Genomic DNA, 17,865 nt, shown 5'->3' with positions numbered 1-17,865 from the left:
TTGTCCTCAGTTATTATTCATGTACTTACATTTCCCAGAATGCATTTTAAGAGGAAGTAGTGTATGAACATGTAGTTAAGGGTCTTAATATTAACAAGGGTATGTATGAATGTATGAGGCATATGCATTTAAGTTGACCCCTCTAATGATTTGACATCTATGATCATGGCTTAATATTTAAAATTATGCTGCACTGAATTCTGAACTTCTGCAGCAGACATCTCCCAGTATGCTCATTAAAGGTCATTAGAAAATCCATGAAGAAGGTGTTTTTGGTAGATGACAGTCATTTTCTGCTATTATATCCTATTATGGATACAGGGAATATGAAGAAGTGTGCCTTGCTTTGGCTGGTAATGAACAATAATAACAAAAACAGAGCATAAAATAATGATTATGCCGCCAAAATATGATTTCCTTTCATTTAAATGTGTAGCTGAGAATTTAACTCTACCCTCATCTTGCTGTCTTTGTCCCCCCCAAAAAAAACTGTTTTGTGAAAAGCCCTTCAAAATAAAAAGAAAAAAGAAAAAAGAAGAAAAGAACCTGCAATGATAATTTATCAACTTGATCTGCTGAGTTCCTCCAATAACATATAAATACAGCTTTTTAATAATTTAGACTGATGAAGTAAAAATTCAACCCCTAAAAAAATCAGACTGGAAAAGTCCGGCTCCATGCTCACATCAAGCATAATCAAACCAAATTCAACTACTTTGTAAGCACGGTTTATTGGCACACATAATGGTAAAGCATACATACCAGACATCAGATATGACACTGAACACCTCTGCTATATAATGTACAAATGGTGTCTAATAATACTAGGCGCAAACATATTTAGAAACGTGTTAGCTTCCTTACAAATGCACAAATAAATACCCATAAGATCCAATTGTATAAAGACATCCATCATTGTCTTCTTGCCCATTTTTAAACAAAAATCCAACAAAAGAGATCAGGGATATACTGTAGTATCAATTCAATTAATGATTAAAGAACAAGTGTGAACACAAACACAGGGATCTCAAAGTGTTTCTGTCGGGTGGATGGGATTTGATCTTGTCTTTAAAATGTTACTGTTGCTGTTTTTGTGGGGGGGCGGTTCCTAAAATATGTCACAGAGTACACAACAAATATCATCATGTGACTGTGTGGCTGTTATTAACATTGTGGCTTTGGTTCTCCACTAGCTAGAGAGGACATTAAGAGTTTGGTTCTGACAGAGGCAAACAGGCATCCATCCAAACCACCCAACAGAAATCTGAACCTCCTGTACAAAACAAAACAGCTGCCATGTCCAAACTGCTTTCAGTGGCTGATTTACAGTGGACAAAATAGATTCCACCTCTATTTACAGAGCTACAAACCTTGTAACAGTGTTCCCAAACTGATGAACCCAAAAGGAAAATCCAACAGATGAGTTTTATAAAGCACATAGATCAAACAAAAAAATAAAATTCCTATAAAATCATGCAGGAAAAGGCTTTAGTATCAGTTTGGGAGTAGGTCGTTAAAGGGAACGAAGTCCAATTTTCCAGGAAGAAAAAAAGAAAAGAAATCAACAATAACGCATCAACGCGTGTCGGCAAAGTTCACATACTGATCTGCAAAATTACAATGTGATTGCAAAAGGATTCTGAGAGAAGCGAAATACCAATAGACTACAAACACAATCAAACTGGTTTGCATGAAATCACAATCTGTGACGACCGCGGTAATGTGGAAAAACAATCGTAGGACACGAGTTTCCCTTGTTTCAAAGGAGTCCATAGTGGTAGAGAACTTTTATTTCTCCTTAATTGGAAATGGAAATAAACAGCAACAGCAGAAACAAACCAACAGCCAACTGAATTTCCAATAAAAATGCAATTGCCTCAAACAATATTTCATTTGTCTCCAATGTGGTTAGATGCTTCCAATGGCTCTGGTGGCTGTTAAAAAACACTTTGCCTTCTTGAGCTTGCTTATTTTTTTGAAGACATTTTGTTCGTTGTTTTTACTCTTCTTCTTTTCTCCCCACTGTCTACCATCAGCAGGATGACTTGTGACCTGGAGGTCAACCAATCACATCTGTGGTATTCCACTAGATGTGAGGTCTGTAGCTGAGGGTCCAAAGAGGAGAATTTGATCCACAATTTTCCACTGCATTCTTGGAAAAAAAAGAAAAAGAAAAAAAAAAGAAATCCCACACCTTGTTATTTTTACATTATAGTTGCATACGACCTGTATGCATTTCTTGTCTGTGGATATTGCTGTGCAATGCTGCCAGTTCTCAGTGTTCTCCTAGATGTTACAGTGATTCAGAAAAGAAGAAAATATCCGGGACGGACGTACAGTATTTTGGCTGGACATGCCGGTGGTGACTTTGCAGACGGGGGGGTTCTGATTCAGTACAATGTTATGAGGCATAGAAGTATTGCCCTCAGGGGAAGGGGGGAGGTTAAAAAGTCCAGTCCACATGAAGTCAAGGATCTGTTGGGCTTTTTTTTCCCCTCTTCTTTTGTTTTACTGCGAGGGTTGTGGCGCCGTGCTCTCGGGCTTGCTATCCTGGGCGGCGGGGGCTTTGCTGCTCCAAGGGGCGTTGTTGCCCAGAGCTGGGGAACTATTAAAGTCGTCTTCGTCATCCAGGCCGTTGGTGGCATCGTACTGTGTGTTCTCCAGACGGGTGATCAAACGCTCATCCTCGTCCCCAAACTCGCCACCCATCAGGGTCGGCTCGCCTACCACCATCACGTCCTTAAGAAAGAGAGAGAAGAAGAGAGGAAGGTATATGATATTTTTTATTCTGAAAACAGAAAAACACATAATTTGTCTTTTTTTCCTCCTGGCTTTTCCAAAGGTAACAACATATTTAAACTGTCCCGACAGCTGGGTCACTTTATCAGTCACTTTTTAATTGTGTGCTTCCTTTCACGCCCTGAATATTCACATTACCATACAATGGGTTCACTGCTGTATATAAGCAGGGGTGCATTTTGGCTAGACCACTATAAAATTTGTAGCTTATCCAATGGGAGTTTGAACAGGTTTATCACAGAGATAAGAGATACATGCATACAAATATAAAGCAAGCCCTAAATACACTTATAGTACATGCAAATATTATTGCAAAAAGCCACAAAATTCACTGCATCATCCTTTCGTCAACTGTTTTATTTTTTTTATTATTGCTGTGTGTAATTTTTGTCCTCTTTTTGTTCTTCTTCTTTTTTCTTTTTATTAACTAACTCATCCATTTGTTAATTTCACTCATTTACATTCTTTAAAGCAGTCTCTAACTAGTTTTGAAGTCTGGCTTACAAATATAATTAACTTTTACACAGGGAGCCGTGGAATGTTTTTGGTTTTGTGCAGGGCCGGCTGTATTTAGCCTTGGGGTGATTCAGAATTAATATGCTAAAGTGAGTGAGAAATCACCAGAGAAGAAATTAATGCATATCTGTTTCATCTAATTCTCAGACCAAAGCACCATCTGAATATCAAATGAACGCAGATCCAACCGAAAAGACCTTATAATAACATTTTCATTACTTCAAATAAATGATTATGTATATTGTCTGTTTCCCATAATTAGAATTTAATCAATGACATTTTAAAACAGAGGGTTAAAAAAAGCAAGAGGTCATAAAAATAAATATTTAGTTGTACTCTAGACCAGACTTTATCATAATTTTTGTTTGAAGAAGGTATGCCTGGTTGCTCTATGATGGTAGAGGTACAGTGTGTGTTTTTCTGCTTCAATTATCATCCCTTTCTTCCGATCTAAAGACAGTACATGTGTGCTCTTCAGTGGGGTTTTTTGGACAGACGCTGGCATATTAAGTGATCTAATTTCTCTAAGCACCCCATGCAAAGGAAACATTCCCATCCAGATAGGAGATTCCTCCAGTGCCTAAGCATCTGTACCCATCCCAATCAATGCTCATCATGTAAGACATATTTCACAGAGATGGCCCTCCCACGGGGGGTCAAGGAATTAAAGGAGAAAGATTTATCTATTATCCACTGATATCGGTGACTGTTGTGATGTGAAGGAATCCTGATGGAGGGGGATGCCCCATGTGTGAGCTTGCATTTTGTCACGTTGCTAAGTTCATCCTCACTTTGACTAAACATAATCACTGGAGTGGAATCTGTGAATCACTGTGAATACTTATCAGTAGGTTCTGAATCAATCACAGGTTTATTTATTTGTGCATCTTTCTAAGTCTTTGTGTCTCGCTTTGGCTGCCTAAGCATCCCCCGACTGGCGAGCCCCAACAACATCCATCGTAACCTGGGAAAAAGCTGTACAGTTAAATGGAGCACATGCTTCACTGGCCATGTGTGTCAACGTTGCCCTGCTTAAGAGATCTCGCTCTCCTCAGCCATCTCCTCTGAAGCACACATACAAAGGACAAACAGTACACTGGCACACAAACCTAGATAAGCTTACTGTACAATCGCACACCTGAACATAAACACAGTCAGTGGGATGCAGATTAGTCCTGTAGGTGAAGTACACAACACACACACAAGCCTCTGGCTACAGACCCGAATCACACAGAGCAGAGAGCAAACACACGATCACACGCAGCAATCATTGATGTAAACATACAAATAAAACTAGACAACTTAGCACACCCTACAACTACCCACGTAAAACACACGCAATCTTTGATGGGAAGCACCAATGAGGAGAGGCAGTTTATTTATCCAAGCCATCCCCAAAACCCCCCCAGCGACCACTTCTACACCCCACTATGCCTTAATCAGGCTAATTAATTTAGGTGAGCTTTTCAACTAAATGACAATATCCACACTGATTTGTCAATTTGCATAGCTAATTAAGTCATTAGCTAAAAACGTGCTGATTGCCAACAAGCCTTGCATTCACCATCTGTTCCTGTGAGGAGGCCTGTCAACCTACCTCTGGCCAATTTTGGGCACCCCCCCTCAAAAAAAAAGAAAAAAATCCCTCGGGTGATAACAGCTGGTGGCTAGTCTGAGACTGGGGAGCACTAATTGTGAGCTAATTAATAGTGTCTACTTGTCTACTCATCTCGTTAAGAGTTAGCTTTCGCAGTAGCTAAGCGGTGAGGTTTTGAATAGGCCGACTCAGGGATGAACGCCTCCCTGCTCCCTTCATTCACTGAGCAGTGTCATTACCATATTTTTACAGAGATTAGCTGTGTGGAGCGTAGAGAACATATTTGCTCCACAGGCCTCCGAAACAACAAGTGTGATTTAGATGGGATAGTGATGCCAACAACAGGATAAGAAGACACAACTGTCCCTTAAAGCAACAAAGATAAGAACACAGCATGAAGTAAGACAATAATGTTACCCGATCCCTGTTCCTTCTCTATTTAAATATAACATACGTTTCATGACTATATTTATTTTCCCTGATGCTACATTAAAAAAGGGGGAAAAAGACGAAAGCCTTTAATTCCCTCTAAAGCATTAAGATCATTTACTGTTATTAAAAACATGCATGACATAAATAAGTCACAAATGTATTGTTATGTTAAAAAAAAAACTTAAGTTTTAGCTTTATTATTATTATTATTTTCAGTGGTGGATAAATACACATTGGGTAGGTGCGTGAATATAAGAAGTATTTATTATAATTAAATAGGGCTGACCCAAGCTTTGGATTCATAGATACTTTTGAATGTTCACTGTAGATTTTTTCATGTGTACAATTCTGCCGTCAGACAAATGGATTTATTAAACAACATACTCAAATTCCAAATTATCAGTAAAGATGTGTATAAAACACTCATCAGAGTTACTTCTGTTATGTCTCACGTCTGTGGCACTTCAAATTCCTTTCTCATTGCAGAACTTTGAATGTTATGCTCAAATTCTCTTCAGTTACAGCTCTGTTGTTTATATACATTGGACAGACTTCGCATTAAGGCTTTACTCTACGATATGTCTTCTATAATATGCTCCCTATGTGACAATCTTACAATGAGAACTAACTGGGGATTGCTGTTTGAGATGCCTGCTGGGCAAAGAAGGAACATGTGCGCAAAACTTAATTTAAACCACTAGAGGTCAGTGTTGCTCATTCCATGAACACACCACCCCAACACGCCACCACCTTCCTTCCCCCACACCTCCTCTTCTCCAGCCACTGGTAACCCCCCTTCCCCTTGTGAGGGTCCACTCCTTATTGTTATTGGGCTCACGTAGGCTTGTGTTCAGCCACAAACGAACAACTTCTCAGACAAAGACAGCAGGCGCACAACATATGTAACCAGCATGTTACCAGCCACGCTGCCAGTCTTTAAGAGGCGTGTGAATGCACGACATGAGTGGTACGGATGGTGTATGCGTGTGTGTGCGTCTGTGTGTGTTTATGTGTGTACGTGTGGGTGGGAAGGAGGTGGTGGGGGCAGTAGTGATGGAGTAGAGAGCGTGCATGAGAGGGAGGATGGGGTTGGGGGGGTGGAGGGTGTATACAGATATCGGTAATAATGAGAGCTGGCACAGAGCCACGCTGCCTTCTAGAGAGAAAACAATTTGCGTGTGCTTTGTGTATATGTGTGTGAGTTGTACATTATGTATGTGCGAGATGGAGGGAAGGAGGTAAAAGAGGAGCGCGAGGGCACCAAAACTAAAAAGACGGCTAACCACAGGACAGAATATAGAGGGTCAATACAGCGTGCGTGTGTGTAGAGGTGACCCAGAGTTTGTTCCTTATACAAGAGTAAAATTAGAATAACAAGAAAAACAAGAAAAGCAGCATTAAAAAAAAAACACAACAACCCCTGCATAAACTGAGAGGCAGCCAGTCGATCCGGCATTGAAATCATTCAACCTAATGGGATGTAAAGTTTCTACAAGTTCTACAATGTCCCTTTATTCAACCCTGTATCCTAGAAATGACTTGCATTTACTTCAAATAGTTTTTAATTAGTGAATTTGCCATTGTGCAAAGAATGTTTATGGAGGACCTTTCATTTGCTTTTTTTCCTTTACAATATGCAACCGTGGAATAATACATGTCTCTACTTGTAGTTCGAAAGGACCCTTGAACTTTTTTGTGGTTATATTTTGCCGACTTAAAGGTCTTGGTAAAAGTCGGAAAAAGATTACGATCTTTGTCAAATACTGAAAAAGCCAAAAGAAACACCACGTTTACTGCATGTTTACTTTATTAAAATTACACTGAAACGATTTTATTTCTGAAGTGTTTTTGTTGCTTAAACTTAACCACAGACACTCTCCAGTGTCCTGCACTTTATACACCACTTTGTGTGTAGTGCTTACATGCATGAGTTTCCTACACTGCAAAAAAACATCCCTAAGAAGCATAATAAAGATTTTTATGGTTTCTTTCGAAGCAAGCAGCAGTATATAAACATCTTTTCTGGGAGATCTGGTTGTTGTTCCGCACATACTATATAGAAAGGCATTAGAACCTCAAATTTCCCATTAAGCAGTATTAGTCCTACGTACAAGACAGCCACACATTAATGCTAACCGCCGACACTTTAATGTCAATAAATTCCTTTTATGTTTGGAATTGGCGCACTCTCAATGGCACTGAAATGTGTGTTGAAAAACAGTGCACCAGTGTGGCTACAGAACAGTAAATTGGATGCTGTAGTGTAAATATAATACAGTGTGTGCATAATAAGCAGTGTATGGAATGACAGTGCAGCCTTTGCAGACTCTCACAATGGCATTGAATCCTCGAGGGGAGTGCCAAGCATGTGGTGTGATACTCAGCTGTTTAAGAGGCTATTTAACCTCTAACTGTGTCAAGTGGCCTTTTATGGAAACCTGTAGCTAAATCAGGCATTCATACACAATTGTAATTAGTTTCACATTGAGTAAAGGTGTTCAAAGTTGATCTGAAAGCTGTTTTCTTTTTAAGTTTTGGACATAAGTTTTATATCTGTAGTGTAAAAACGTTTAATTATGTTGATAGATTAAATGTATATGTAATGTAATGTGTTAATAACACATATTTGAATATGCAGCATGTTTGTTATTGGTTACATTGTTTCTTTTCATTTTAGATGCTTCTTGTTTTAATTGTGTTAATTTAATTTACATTGGCTTATCAATATTTCTGATATTTTCCATTTACTGGTGCTTAAAGTTTATTGTTTAACAAAAAGGTGAAAAAGTTAGTAAGTCAAGAGTATGTATTAAAAAAATAACACTGTTCTAAAGCAGCTACAGTATAGTTCTATAGTATATGGATGTTGGCATCAGCTTCAGTAATCCCACATCTGCTGGACTTCAGGGATTTAAATAAGAAACCTCATTCAAAGGAGAGCAATCAGTATCCTTAAGTTTTTTCTTGGTTCTTGTTTGTTTATGTCTTCGTTACATTTATGTGAAACCAAGTACAGCTAGCCACCAGTCCTCTGGACAGTTGTGAGTTCAGGTTCTTGCTCAAGGGCATTTCAAGCGTGGTGGCTGAGAGAGGGCAAAGTGTCACCTACCCCACCCACATTTTCCCATTTGGTCCTGATATTCAAGCCTTTTTTTTTCCTTTTTAAACCTCCAGGCTTCAGCCACTTGGTTAAGCAACGGGGTCAGCTGGGTCTTTTCGAACATGCGTATTCTGACAAGAATAAAGTTTACTCTGAGATACTGAATACTCGAGAAAAATTAAGTATGCAGCTACAAAACATGATACAACCCACGGCAAAAAAAAAAAAGCAGCAGAAGAGTTTCATTCACCTTTTTTACTTGTTTTTCATAAACCTGCTCTTGTACTGTATTTTATGTATTTTCTCTTTATCTTCTGGGGCCACATGTTTTCATTCACGTCCCACAGGGTTTCTTTGTCTCAGAACCGAGACTTTAGTTCCTTTGTTACCCTCATTTGCGCAAATAATCTAAGCTTAATAGCTGCACTAGCATTCAGAATTTCCTGTTTGTTACCCTCTAAACTTGCATGTGAAGACTTCGCAACAAAAAAAAAAAAAAAAAGAGGAGGGAAAGTGGAGCTGATGCTTACAGGTACCTGACTGGAGAGGCTGAAGTTGGTGGCCGGGCTGCGTTTCTTGCTTGCAGTGGTGCCCACACTGCTATTGGCGCTGCTGGCTGAGTTCTTCCGTTTCCTCCTCTTCGTGGTTGTCTGTCGGGCAGGCTCAGCTTTGGCGCGACCAGCAAAGAGAAACAGAGGCCATGCCAAGAACATAATGCATACAGACGGAGACAAGGTGTAGGGGTGTGCGCAGTATGCAGTGTGCATGTATATATGTGTGTGGGGTCAAACAGTAGACGCTTTGGACTGTCAGAGTTGCATGCAGATACAGAAACAACATGGACAGAAATGTTTAAAAGGCCAGAGTACATGCACGCATGCAGAAAGAACACATGCAAAAACGGGCTACGCAAATTCTACAGAACCCATGCTTTGTTTTCTTCTGAGGTGAAACCACACGAGTGTTAACATCTCCCAAGACATGCACTAGTAAGAAAGAACCCCTTATTTATTTGCATAAATGCTCAACAATGGACCCTGATGCTCATCGTAATGTAAATTTGTTAATGATTTCGGTACAGCACCGACTGTGGTGTTCCTCAATCGCACGAACCAGATTAAAACTGCTCTAGTGAGGCAGAAAGCCCATCTGTGTTTGTCTCACTAAATATGCTTTTATGTATGCATTCTTGCACATTCGTCTGAATTGCTGAGCACGAGTGTGTATAGTTTTAATCACTCCGTTTTAGAATGGTTTAACATGCATCATCTAACCTGTATCTTTTTTTTTTAAATTCAGTACAGGTATGAGGACTATTTTATTGACATGCAGTTGAGCATCCATGAAAAACTTGCACACAAAAATATATTTCAGTGCATCCCGGTGAGCACCAGGGTGCTGCTTTCTTTTAAGGCTGCAGACAATAGACAATGTAAGAGAGAAGATACCTTTTTTGTGATTTGTGGGAAATATTTCCGTTTTGAAGTTCTGTGGGTGTCCAGCTGAAACCGGAGCCAAAATCAGTTTTATTTTACTCAGAAAGTTGGATCATTTCTTAAACAATTTAAGACAAAAAGAAGACCAGACCAGAGATGACGACACAGAAAAGGGAGAGAAATAACTGAACATTCAATGCCACACAGATGCTATTGAACTACTGTGCACCACTGTGCAAACTAAATGAAATATATTATTCTACTAATGAGCCATACACGAGTCCTGAAAGTGCAATTAAATTATTAAACCATTATTATTAAAAAAGATATAAAGCACTGGCACAGGTTAAATAGAGATCTTAGTGTTTCTAGTATTAACAAAATAATTTATGTAGTGCATAATTTATGAATACAAGATTTTGCAAATCCTGCCAACATTTGTTAGAAAACATTATTCCTTTTAATCTCAAGAGAGAGAAGAAAACACTGCTATGATCTTCAAACAGATGTCTGAAAATGAAATACATTTTTTGAGGTTCTTACTAATCACACCAAGGGAGATGCTTTCATATTCAGTTATAACAACCAGCGACTCATGATACAAACAAAACTGAAACTATAAATCAGAGGCAAAACAAGAGGAATTTTTATCAGTCTTTCTTCTCTTTTGATTCCTGACTTTGACAGACGTGTGTGCAAAAAAAAGAAAAGAAAGGAAAAGCGGGCCCATTGTCAGAGACAATCATTTCTGTTATCCGACTGGTTTCCTCCGATGCTGAACCAGTGACGCACTAAAATCGCTTCCATTTCCACCAAAAGGACTTATCAGAGCATAAATGCGCCCGTGGCTTCCTTCCTGGCTAAATCCCAACCAGTTTCCAAGCTGGAGAAGAATTGCAGGAAAAGGAGAATAACACGCAACCAATAAGGAAAACCCCAATTCCAGCTAAACTGCAAAGATCAGGCAACTGTGATGTCAAAATAAAGACAGATGGTGAAACGGACTGAGAGCCCTGACCTCAAGGAAGAATCAGACTTAATTTTTACACGGCGGTTCAGAGCCAGCACTCCCACATAAACGCTACCAAGCCAAATAACACAATAAACATATATAAATAACTCTATTTGGTATATGATGAATCTTTAGCAGCTACGGGGGATTTCATATTAAGCTGTATTTTTATACCATGAGCACAATTAACTATCAATACAGGAGTCTGTTTTTTTCCCTAAGACTTTATATTCATAAAATGCCTTCTGTTTTTTTTTCCCTCTCTGTTTTCTTTTTTCTTTTCTTTGAAGAACGTCGTCGACGCTGGGGAGCCGCTGGCCAGGGAGCTGGATCTACTAGTTTGATTACACCCAGCACTCTTAATTAAAGTTACACAGGTCTGAGTCAAAGGCTTTTTGACTGGTGTTGGTTTTTAAAGACATCTCGTCACGCCTCGCTAAGCATTGCTGTAATTTGCAGCCACTCCGATGTGTCCAAACCCCCCCCCCCCCCCTTCCCAAAAAAACCTCGGCTTACTCCTTCTCTCCAGCTTAAGAACCACACAGCCAATTTAAGCCTGGTACTTTTCAGAAACCACCCTGCAAACATCAATCATAGAAAGCTAAGAGGCTCGTTAAGATTGGCAAGGCTGAGATTCAAGAGGCAACCCTGAATTCTGATTAATTTCATATACCTGACAGGCAAAACATATTTATGGGATTAAGACATATAATGGCAAATTTGGGAACATAAATGATGCAATGAAAACACATTCTGAGTGAAAATATTCAGATTCCCACACAGAGAGTGACGGGCTGGAATTAAAAGCTGTTAAAAGGAAGAATCTTAAAAGCTCAGTAGAGGAAACAATTAGATCTTGGGCTTGGATCTGAACATTTAAGAAGATGTTGTCATTATCCAATCTAGTTAATGCCACTTGGAACATCAAATGTTCACTTTCAATTAATTATTATTACATGAACTGCACAGTAAAACAGCTTTAACTGAAAACACATTCTTCTAAATCTGTGTATAAGGTAATGGGTAGTTACCTGGTGGGGCTACCATTCTCTGCCATTTTTGGAATAGGCATGTCTTGAGACAGTCCCGGGGGCTGAGGTTGTAGGTCTTGTGCCTTGACATGAGCTCCTGCATGGGCTCCAGGATGACACACAACTGCAAACACAATAGCACAAGCCACACACTTCGTTAAAGGAGACAGACACTGTCATCTTAATGCCGCTGCTGTTCTTATTAAGGTAAAAAGAACAAACAAACATAAAAATGATGAGTTTGTTGTCTAATTAATCATGCACATACAGATTGTGAGTTATTCATTAGGCAGTAAATCTAGGTTTTATGGATACTATTAATATAGTACCTTTAGAAAACAGGTTACTATTAGAAAGTGTTTCACAGAGAAACAGAATGATGTGCAGGGTAAGGCTTTTAAATATAAGCAGTCTTTGTTGAGCTGTTTATAATTCATAGAAAATTCAGATTCATGCACACAAACTTGGACATGTGTGTGTCTGAGTGTTTCTGCTTTAGACACAGCCAACTCAGACTGGCCTCATCGTTCCCACACTGTCCTCCAACAATATTCTTCTCTTAAGGAGACTTTAAGTACAGTATTCATCTAGGGGAAAACTGTAAATCTCTGGTGATATCTTGTAGGAGGAATCAGGGGTCGTCTTGTCATTTTAAATACATCAGGATAAGCTTATCCAGATAACATCTGGATAGCATTACAAGTTGGTCAGCCCAACTTGTTCAGCAGCAGTAACCATCCAGATGCTTGTTGGTGTAGCTGGAGGACAGCCATTGGCCAGTTGCAGGCCTGCCTGCATTAAACCAATCACAGGAAAATACTAGGATCAAACTCCAGTCAGCTAGCCTGGTTCATATCCTCTAACTGAATAAAACGGTTCTGTTTTTCTGACTCACTTTTGTCTGTCTAGGAAAAATTGAGCATTAAACGTTCTGCAACATCCATCCATCTATTTTTGTAAACTGCTTATCAAACTTGGGGTCACAGGGAGGCTGAAAGGCAGGTAAACCCTGGTAAGGTCACCAGTTAATCACAGGGCTAACAAAGAGAGATAGAGAGCCATTCAAGCTCACGTTCACACTGACGGCCAAATTAAAATTACCAGTTAATCTAACAAACTAGTCAAAATGTTAAAACTGGTTAATTTCTACATGGAATATTTTTGTTCTTTACTTCTCAGGACTAGCTGACTCTGGAGGCTGCACATGCAGGTGCTATGTGGAATAGATCCCCTCTGGTGGTGTTGCAATTTGCAGCCACAGAGTGCACTGCTTATAAGAACTTGAAATTGTCTTAAGTGAAATAGATGTTCTCCTGACACAGGCTACAATTAGATTCTGACCTTATATTACATTCTGGTCTGAAAAATCTACCCCGCAGAACAACTTGAGGCTGATTCAAAAACAAAATACTTAATTGCCATCTTTAACACGTTCACATAAGCACTTTCCGATCAAGGCCTGCATCAACACAGTGGCACAATTTGCTTTTGAAAACTGATAAATGAAAAGAATTTTTGTCCCTCCTAGGGAAAAATTGTTTTGTTTGAGTTAGGGCATCACAAAGTTTGACTACAATAACCACAATAAGTTTTTGGTTAAAGTTAGAGAACAATGATGAACATTGTTAACAAAAAACAGAGTAAGCAGGAAATAGAAAATACATTAAAAGTGAGTGACATGGCAATAAAAGTTTTATAAATGAAAAAAAAAATAACCTGTTTTCTATGCCAGTTGTGTTGTTGGTGGAATACAGAAAAAAAAAAATCACAATTACAGTGCTTTGGTAATTGGGTAGAGCAATTTGGAGACAAAGCTAGAGAGGTGAGGCTGAGGTGGAGTGGACATGTGTACAGGAGAGATAGTGGCTATATTTGCAAAAGGATGTTGAAGACAGAGATATCATGTAGAAAAGAGAGAAGGCTGGTAAATATAGTGAAATGCAGAAGGTGGTGTGACTGACAAGGATGCTAAGGATAGGATGAGATGGAGACAGATCATGAAAGAAGGGAAAAAAGAATTAAGTATTGAAGTATTTTGGTTAATATTATAATCTTGATCGCTCACATTATTCTCGACAAACGTGTGTTTACTGGACATTGAAAAATGGGTGTTTTTACATGGTACTTTCATAAACTTAACTTTAAATGTAAGAGATAAATGAAAAAAAGAGGTGGATGTGGGGGTGTACACAAGGTTTTCACTGGGATTTAGGAGCAGACAAGGGGGTGTTTTTGAGCTTAAAACCTGTCTTGTAAGCTGGCCTGCAGACCTTCACTTTGGAGACAGACCGGGGCTAGACAAAAGCAGAATACTTAATAAACAAGTAACATAATATTTACTCATATGCTTTGATATCAACGTGTTTCATGCCTTACTTCCACGTATGGTTTGACTTGTACACATGACTTATTACACATTCATATTTTCAGACACGTGTTTTTAAAATGCAGGGAATCCCGTTCTGAGCATAATGAAGTCCTTGCCAAAGAGACAGGATGTGCAGAGCTGTCAGCACAGTAGTCACAAGTAGAGCTGAAGTAACAACCAACCAAAAGTAGACGCCAGAGAGAGATGCCAAATGAACTTTTTTAAGATATTTCTTGTTGATCAAAAGCTCATGTTGGCTTGAGCTAAACTAAACAGTGAAACAGCTTGGACTTTCAGGGAGAGTTGAAAAGTGCCCCAGGGTATGCTCAATCTAAAACAAAAAAAAAAAACCAAAGCAAAATGAGAGCATCATAGGAAAATATTTTATCTCTTGTTTTATCTAATTTATTTTGTTTTCAACATCACAATCAAACATCAAAATTATATATTAGAGCCAATTAATTGCTCAGTTATAACTGATGCTGTAGAGAATGAATTCACACTGGCTACCACGCAGGTAGCTAGTGTATCCACTTCTTACTTTAACAAAGATGTACATAAAATGTATCCATTTTCTTGTAGTATGAATTGGCATTTTTTCAGCCACAATGATCAGTTGGCACTCTGAACTCTTTTAATGAAACTATACAGCTAAAGTTAAAACTCAAACATAAAAGCATAACTTTCATGGATTCAAGCTTTTAAAACTTATTTTGTGTAAAGTTACCAAACTTTAAAGCATTTTTAAATCAAATTTTACTGTTGATCCTACAAGTGTTTTTTATGTCCTGAAGACCGATGAAGTGCCCATCTCTCAATTTATTTAGATAGCAACTTTAAAGTAATTGCCCACATAACTGCTTAGAGGTGTTAGCAAGATGGCTACAGAGTGGCGAAAACTGCCTCTAGGACTCTACTGCTGGAGTTATATACCATAAAATTGCTTCTACAGGTTCTAATTCCTATCAATGTTCATAGCTAGATGGTTTTATCTATATAACACAATCATATGCTGACACTGGACATTTACTGAAACAACTGCTGCTAGCTTTTGTTCCAAGATGCATTTAGGAAGACTGAAGTAACACATTTCACAACATGCTAGAATCATACAACAAATAATGTCTGGTGTCAGTCATTTGGGCCACTGCAGCTTCATAACTATAGTGCTGCCAACCGGAAAACGAATAGTTGTTTCTACTGTATCCCAATAAGATTCTAATACAAGGTGAAAACTGCTGCAGTCAAAGTAGGCGTGGCCTAGTAGGTTGCTCAAGGGCACTCTAACAGTCATTACTGAGAGAAAGGAGACTGTTAATCATTCACTGCATGCTCAAATGATCTCATGTGACCTTCAGCATCACACCATTCCTGCTATTCTGATGTCAATTCTAATCAACATGCTCATCCCATCTTCAGATGTACTGTACAGCAACACAGAATAAAAAAAGAAGAAGAAAAACTAAGACAAGTTTAAAGTTTGAAGGAGATTTTTATCACGGGCTGTATGTGTTATCTACACTGCTCCTTTGATTACAATAGCTTTGGAGGCTTTTATTCAAGTCGACAGCAATACCAGGAATCATGTTTTACCATGATGGATATTCAAACCACTGACCAGACAGGGGCTTTAAATTTAGTCATTCTAACAACCATAGACTCAGCTGCTAATGCCAAATTATCCTACATAAACATAACCACGTCTGTTGCTTTTCCCTCTGTTAGGACGGCAGTGTTTTGATGCCATGCCGCTCGAGGTAAAGTGAACATCCCTGTAGCAGACTAATCCCATGTTCTCCTCTGATAGTTCCCTTCTGACACAGTAATATCCCTCCCCAGCTCAGCCAACAAGCCCTGGCTCTCAGCCTGAAAACAAGGGCTATTTTCAGGCTGAATAGTAGGAAGCCGGCAGCTCCAATACATGGAAAGGCTTAAATACTCCAAATGAAAAAAAAAGAAAGTGTGTGTGTGCCTCTGTGAGTAAGAGAAAGGCCGGTTGTAACCCCTAAGCCAGGAAACTGTCAGTCTCTTTTGGAAGGACTGATAAACACTGGGAAAGGTCTTTTCCAGACACACATTATTGCTAGTTTAATGTGAGGAAAGGGTGTATTTTACCTTGACACCTTCAGATAACAGTAAGGGGAAAATATCATTTGCAAAGTGAAAAATAGTGACTACACAGCAGTGATTCCCAACCTGAATATCAGGACTGCTACAAGAGGTCAGACAATGAATCTAAAGGGATCGTAAGACAGTTAATTGGGTGTTGGAAAGAAAGGAAATCAGTTGGCAGTTGTTCTTGTGAAAAATAAGAAATGAAACTGTCTAATAAAAGCAACCTAAAAATCACATTTATCAGCTGAAATGGGATCATAAATCTATGCACCTATAGAAAACAGACAGATTCACCGCTACAGGATAAATGAGTCTTCAGCCTTCCTGACGCCCCTTTAAATCGAAAATTTCTCGCAAATATTACTATTTAACACATGAAATAATGTGCAGCTTGTTTTCATTATTACTGAAATTCAATTAAACCTCAAAACAACGCTAAATCATTTGTTGTGTTTCACATTTTCTGTTCCATTTGAAATAAAACCACACTGTATTCTGAAATACATCTGAGGTTCGGAGGGCTGACACAGTTCGAGTCAAGCTGCGACTGTTTAGACACAAACAGCTTAACCTCTTCCATGAAATGCATGGTGTCAGCAAACAGAAAGCAAGACACAATCGTTGTTTCATTTGCCAAGCACTGACCGAATGAATCAACAAAACAGAGAAAGACCAGAAACTAAAGCTTTAGCAACTAATTACAGATACTTGATTTTTTTTTCTTTTTCAGCCACATAGCAGCTACTTTCTGTATCGACGATCATTGTTATAGAAAAACAAAAACAGTCACCCTGCTCCCTCTCACCCCCTCTGTGTGTCTTTCTTCACTCAGTTATTATAAGCAGCGGAGGTGCCGTTCCCTGATTCGCGCGCCATTTCACAATTATGAGTCTCAACAGGGAGCGTTCATTAACGTTATGCTAATTTTCTGTATCCAATTAATTCTTCCCTCTCCCCGTCTCTCTCCCGCTCGCTCTTGTTCTCCCATTTGGAAATCGTAGCTGTCAGTCAACTGTGGTGTCGAAAAACACAAACAGAGCGTTGTGAAATAATCACTAATGTATTCAGTCGGCTTATACTTCCCATTTCCGTAAATTATATTGCTGCGGTCAGGTACAAAAACACGTATATGCAGACAGTAAAGAATAAATAAGTACTTCTTTTTGTTTTGATGCCATGCACTTTTGAAATTATACGCTTAAGTTTCACTGTGTTCAGCACATAAATAACAGCAGCAGCTAGTAAAAAAAAGAGAAAATAGGTACATTTGCACTAACAGTATAACTGAGGAGTGGAAACAATGTCTAGAAATGATGTTCAAGTCAAACTTATATATTCAAACAGTCAATATATCTGCCAGTGGAAAAGATTAATCGTAGTCCGTATAATGTAATAGTGCCAAAAGATCACATTAACGATGACAAAACATGAATATGTAAGTTTATTCAGTCTAAGCATA

General features: G+C 38.8%; 1 protein-coding gene across 4 annotated transcripts in view; it reads right to left on the bottom strand.

Annotated features, from left to right (window-relative positions):
• Positions 1-712: 712 nt before the first annotated feature.
• The window catches only part of ldb2a (LIM domain binding 2a), a 102,897-nt gene continuing 85,744 nt past the window's right edge, over positions 713-17,865 (bottom strand). The window contains exons 6-9 of one of the 4 annotated variants that reach the window (XM_040010339.1): positions 11,924-12,047; positions 9,893-9,946; positions 8,975-9,111; positions 713-2,739 (exon numbers count right to left, since the gene is read on the bottom strand). In XM_040010339.1, the coding sequence (XP_039866273.1) occupies positions 2,509-2,739; positions 8,975-9,111; positions 9,893-9,946; positions 11,924-12,047 (546 nt within the window). In that variant the 3' untranslated portion in view covers positions 713-2,508. Of the gene's footprint in view, positions 2,740-8,974; positions 9,124-9,892; positions 9,947-11,923; positions 12,048-17,865 lie in introns of all 4 variants that reach the window. The other 3 variants (XM_040010340.1, XM_040010337.1, XM_040010338.1) reach the window with 3 other exon arrangements.

This window comes from Simochromis diagramma, unplaced genomic scaffold, assembly GCF_900408965.1.
Source record: "Simochromis diagramma unplaced genomic scaffold, fSimDia1.1 OVJJ01000585.1, whole genome shotgun sequence".
Taxonomy (NCBI): domain Eukaryota; kingdom Metazoa; phylum Chordata; class Actinopteri; order Cichliformes; family Cichlidae; genus Simochromis; species Simochromis diagramma.
This window is presented reverse-complemented; position numbering and strand designations above follow the sequence as displayed.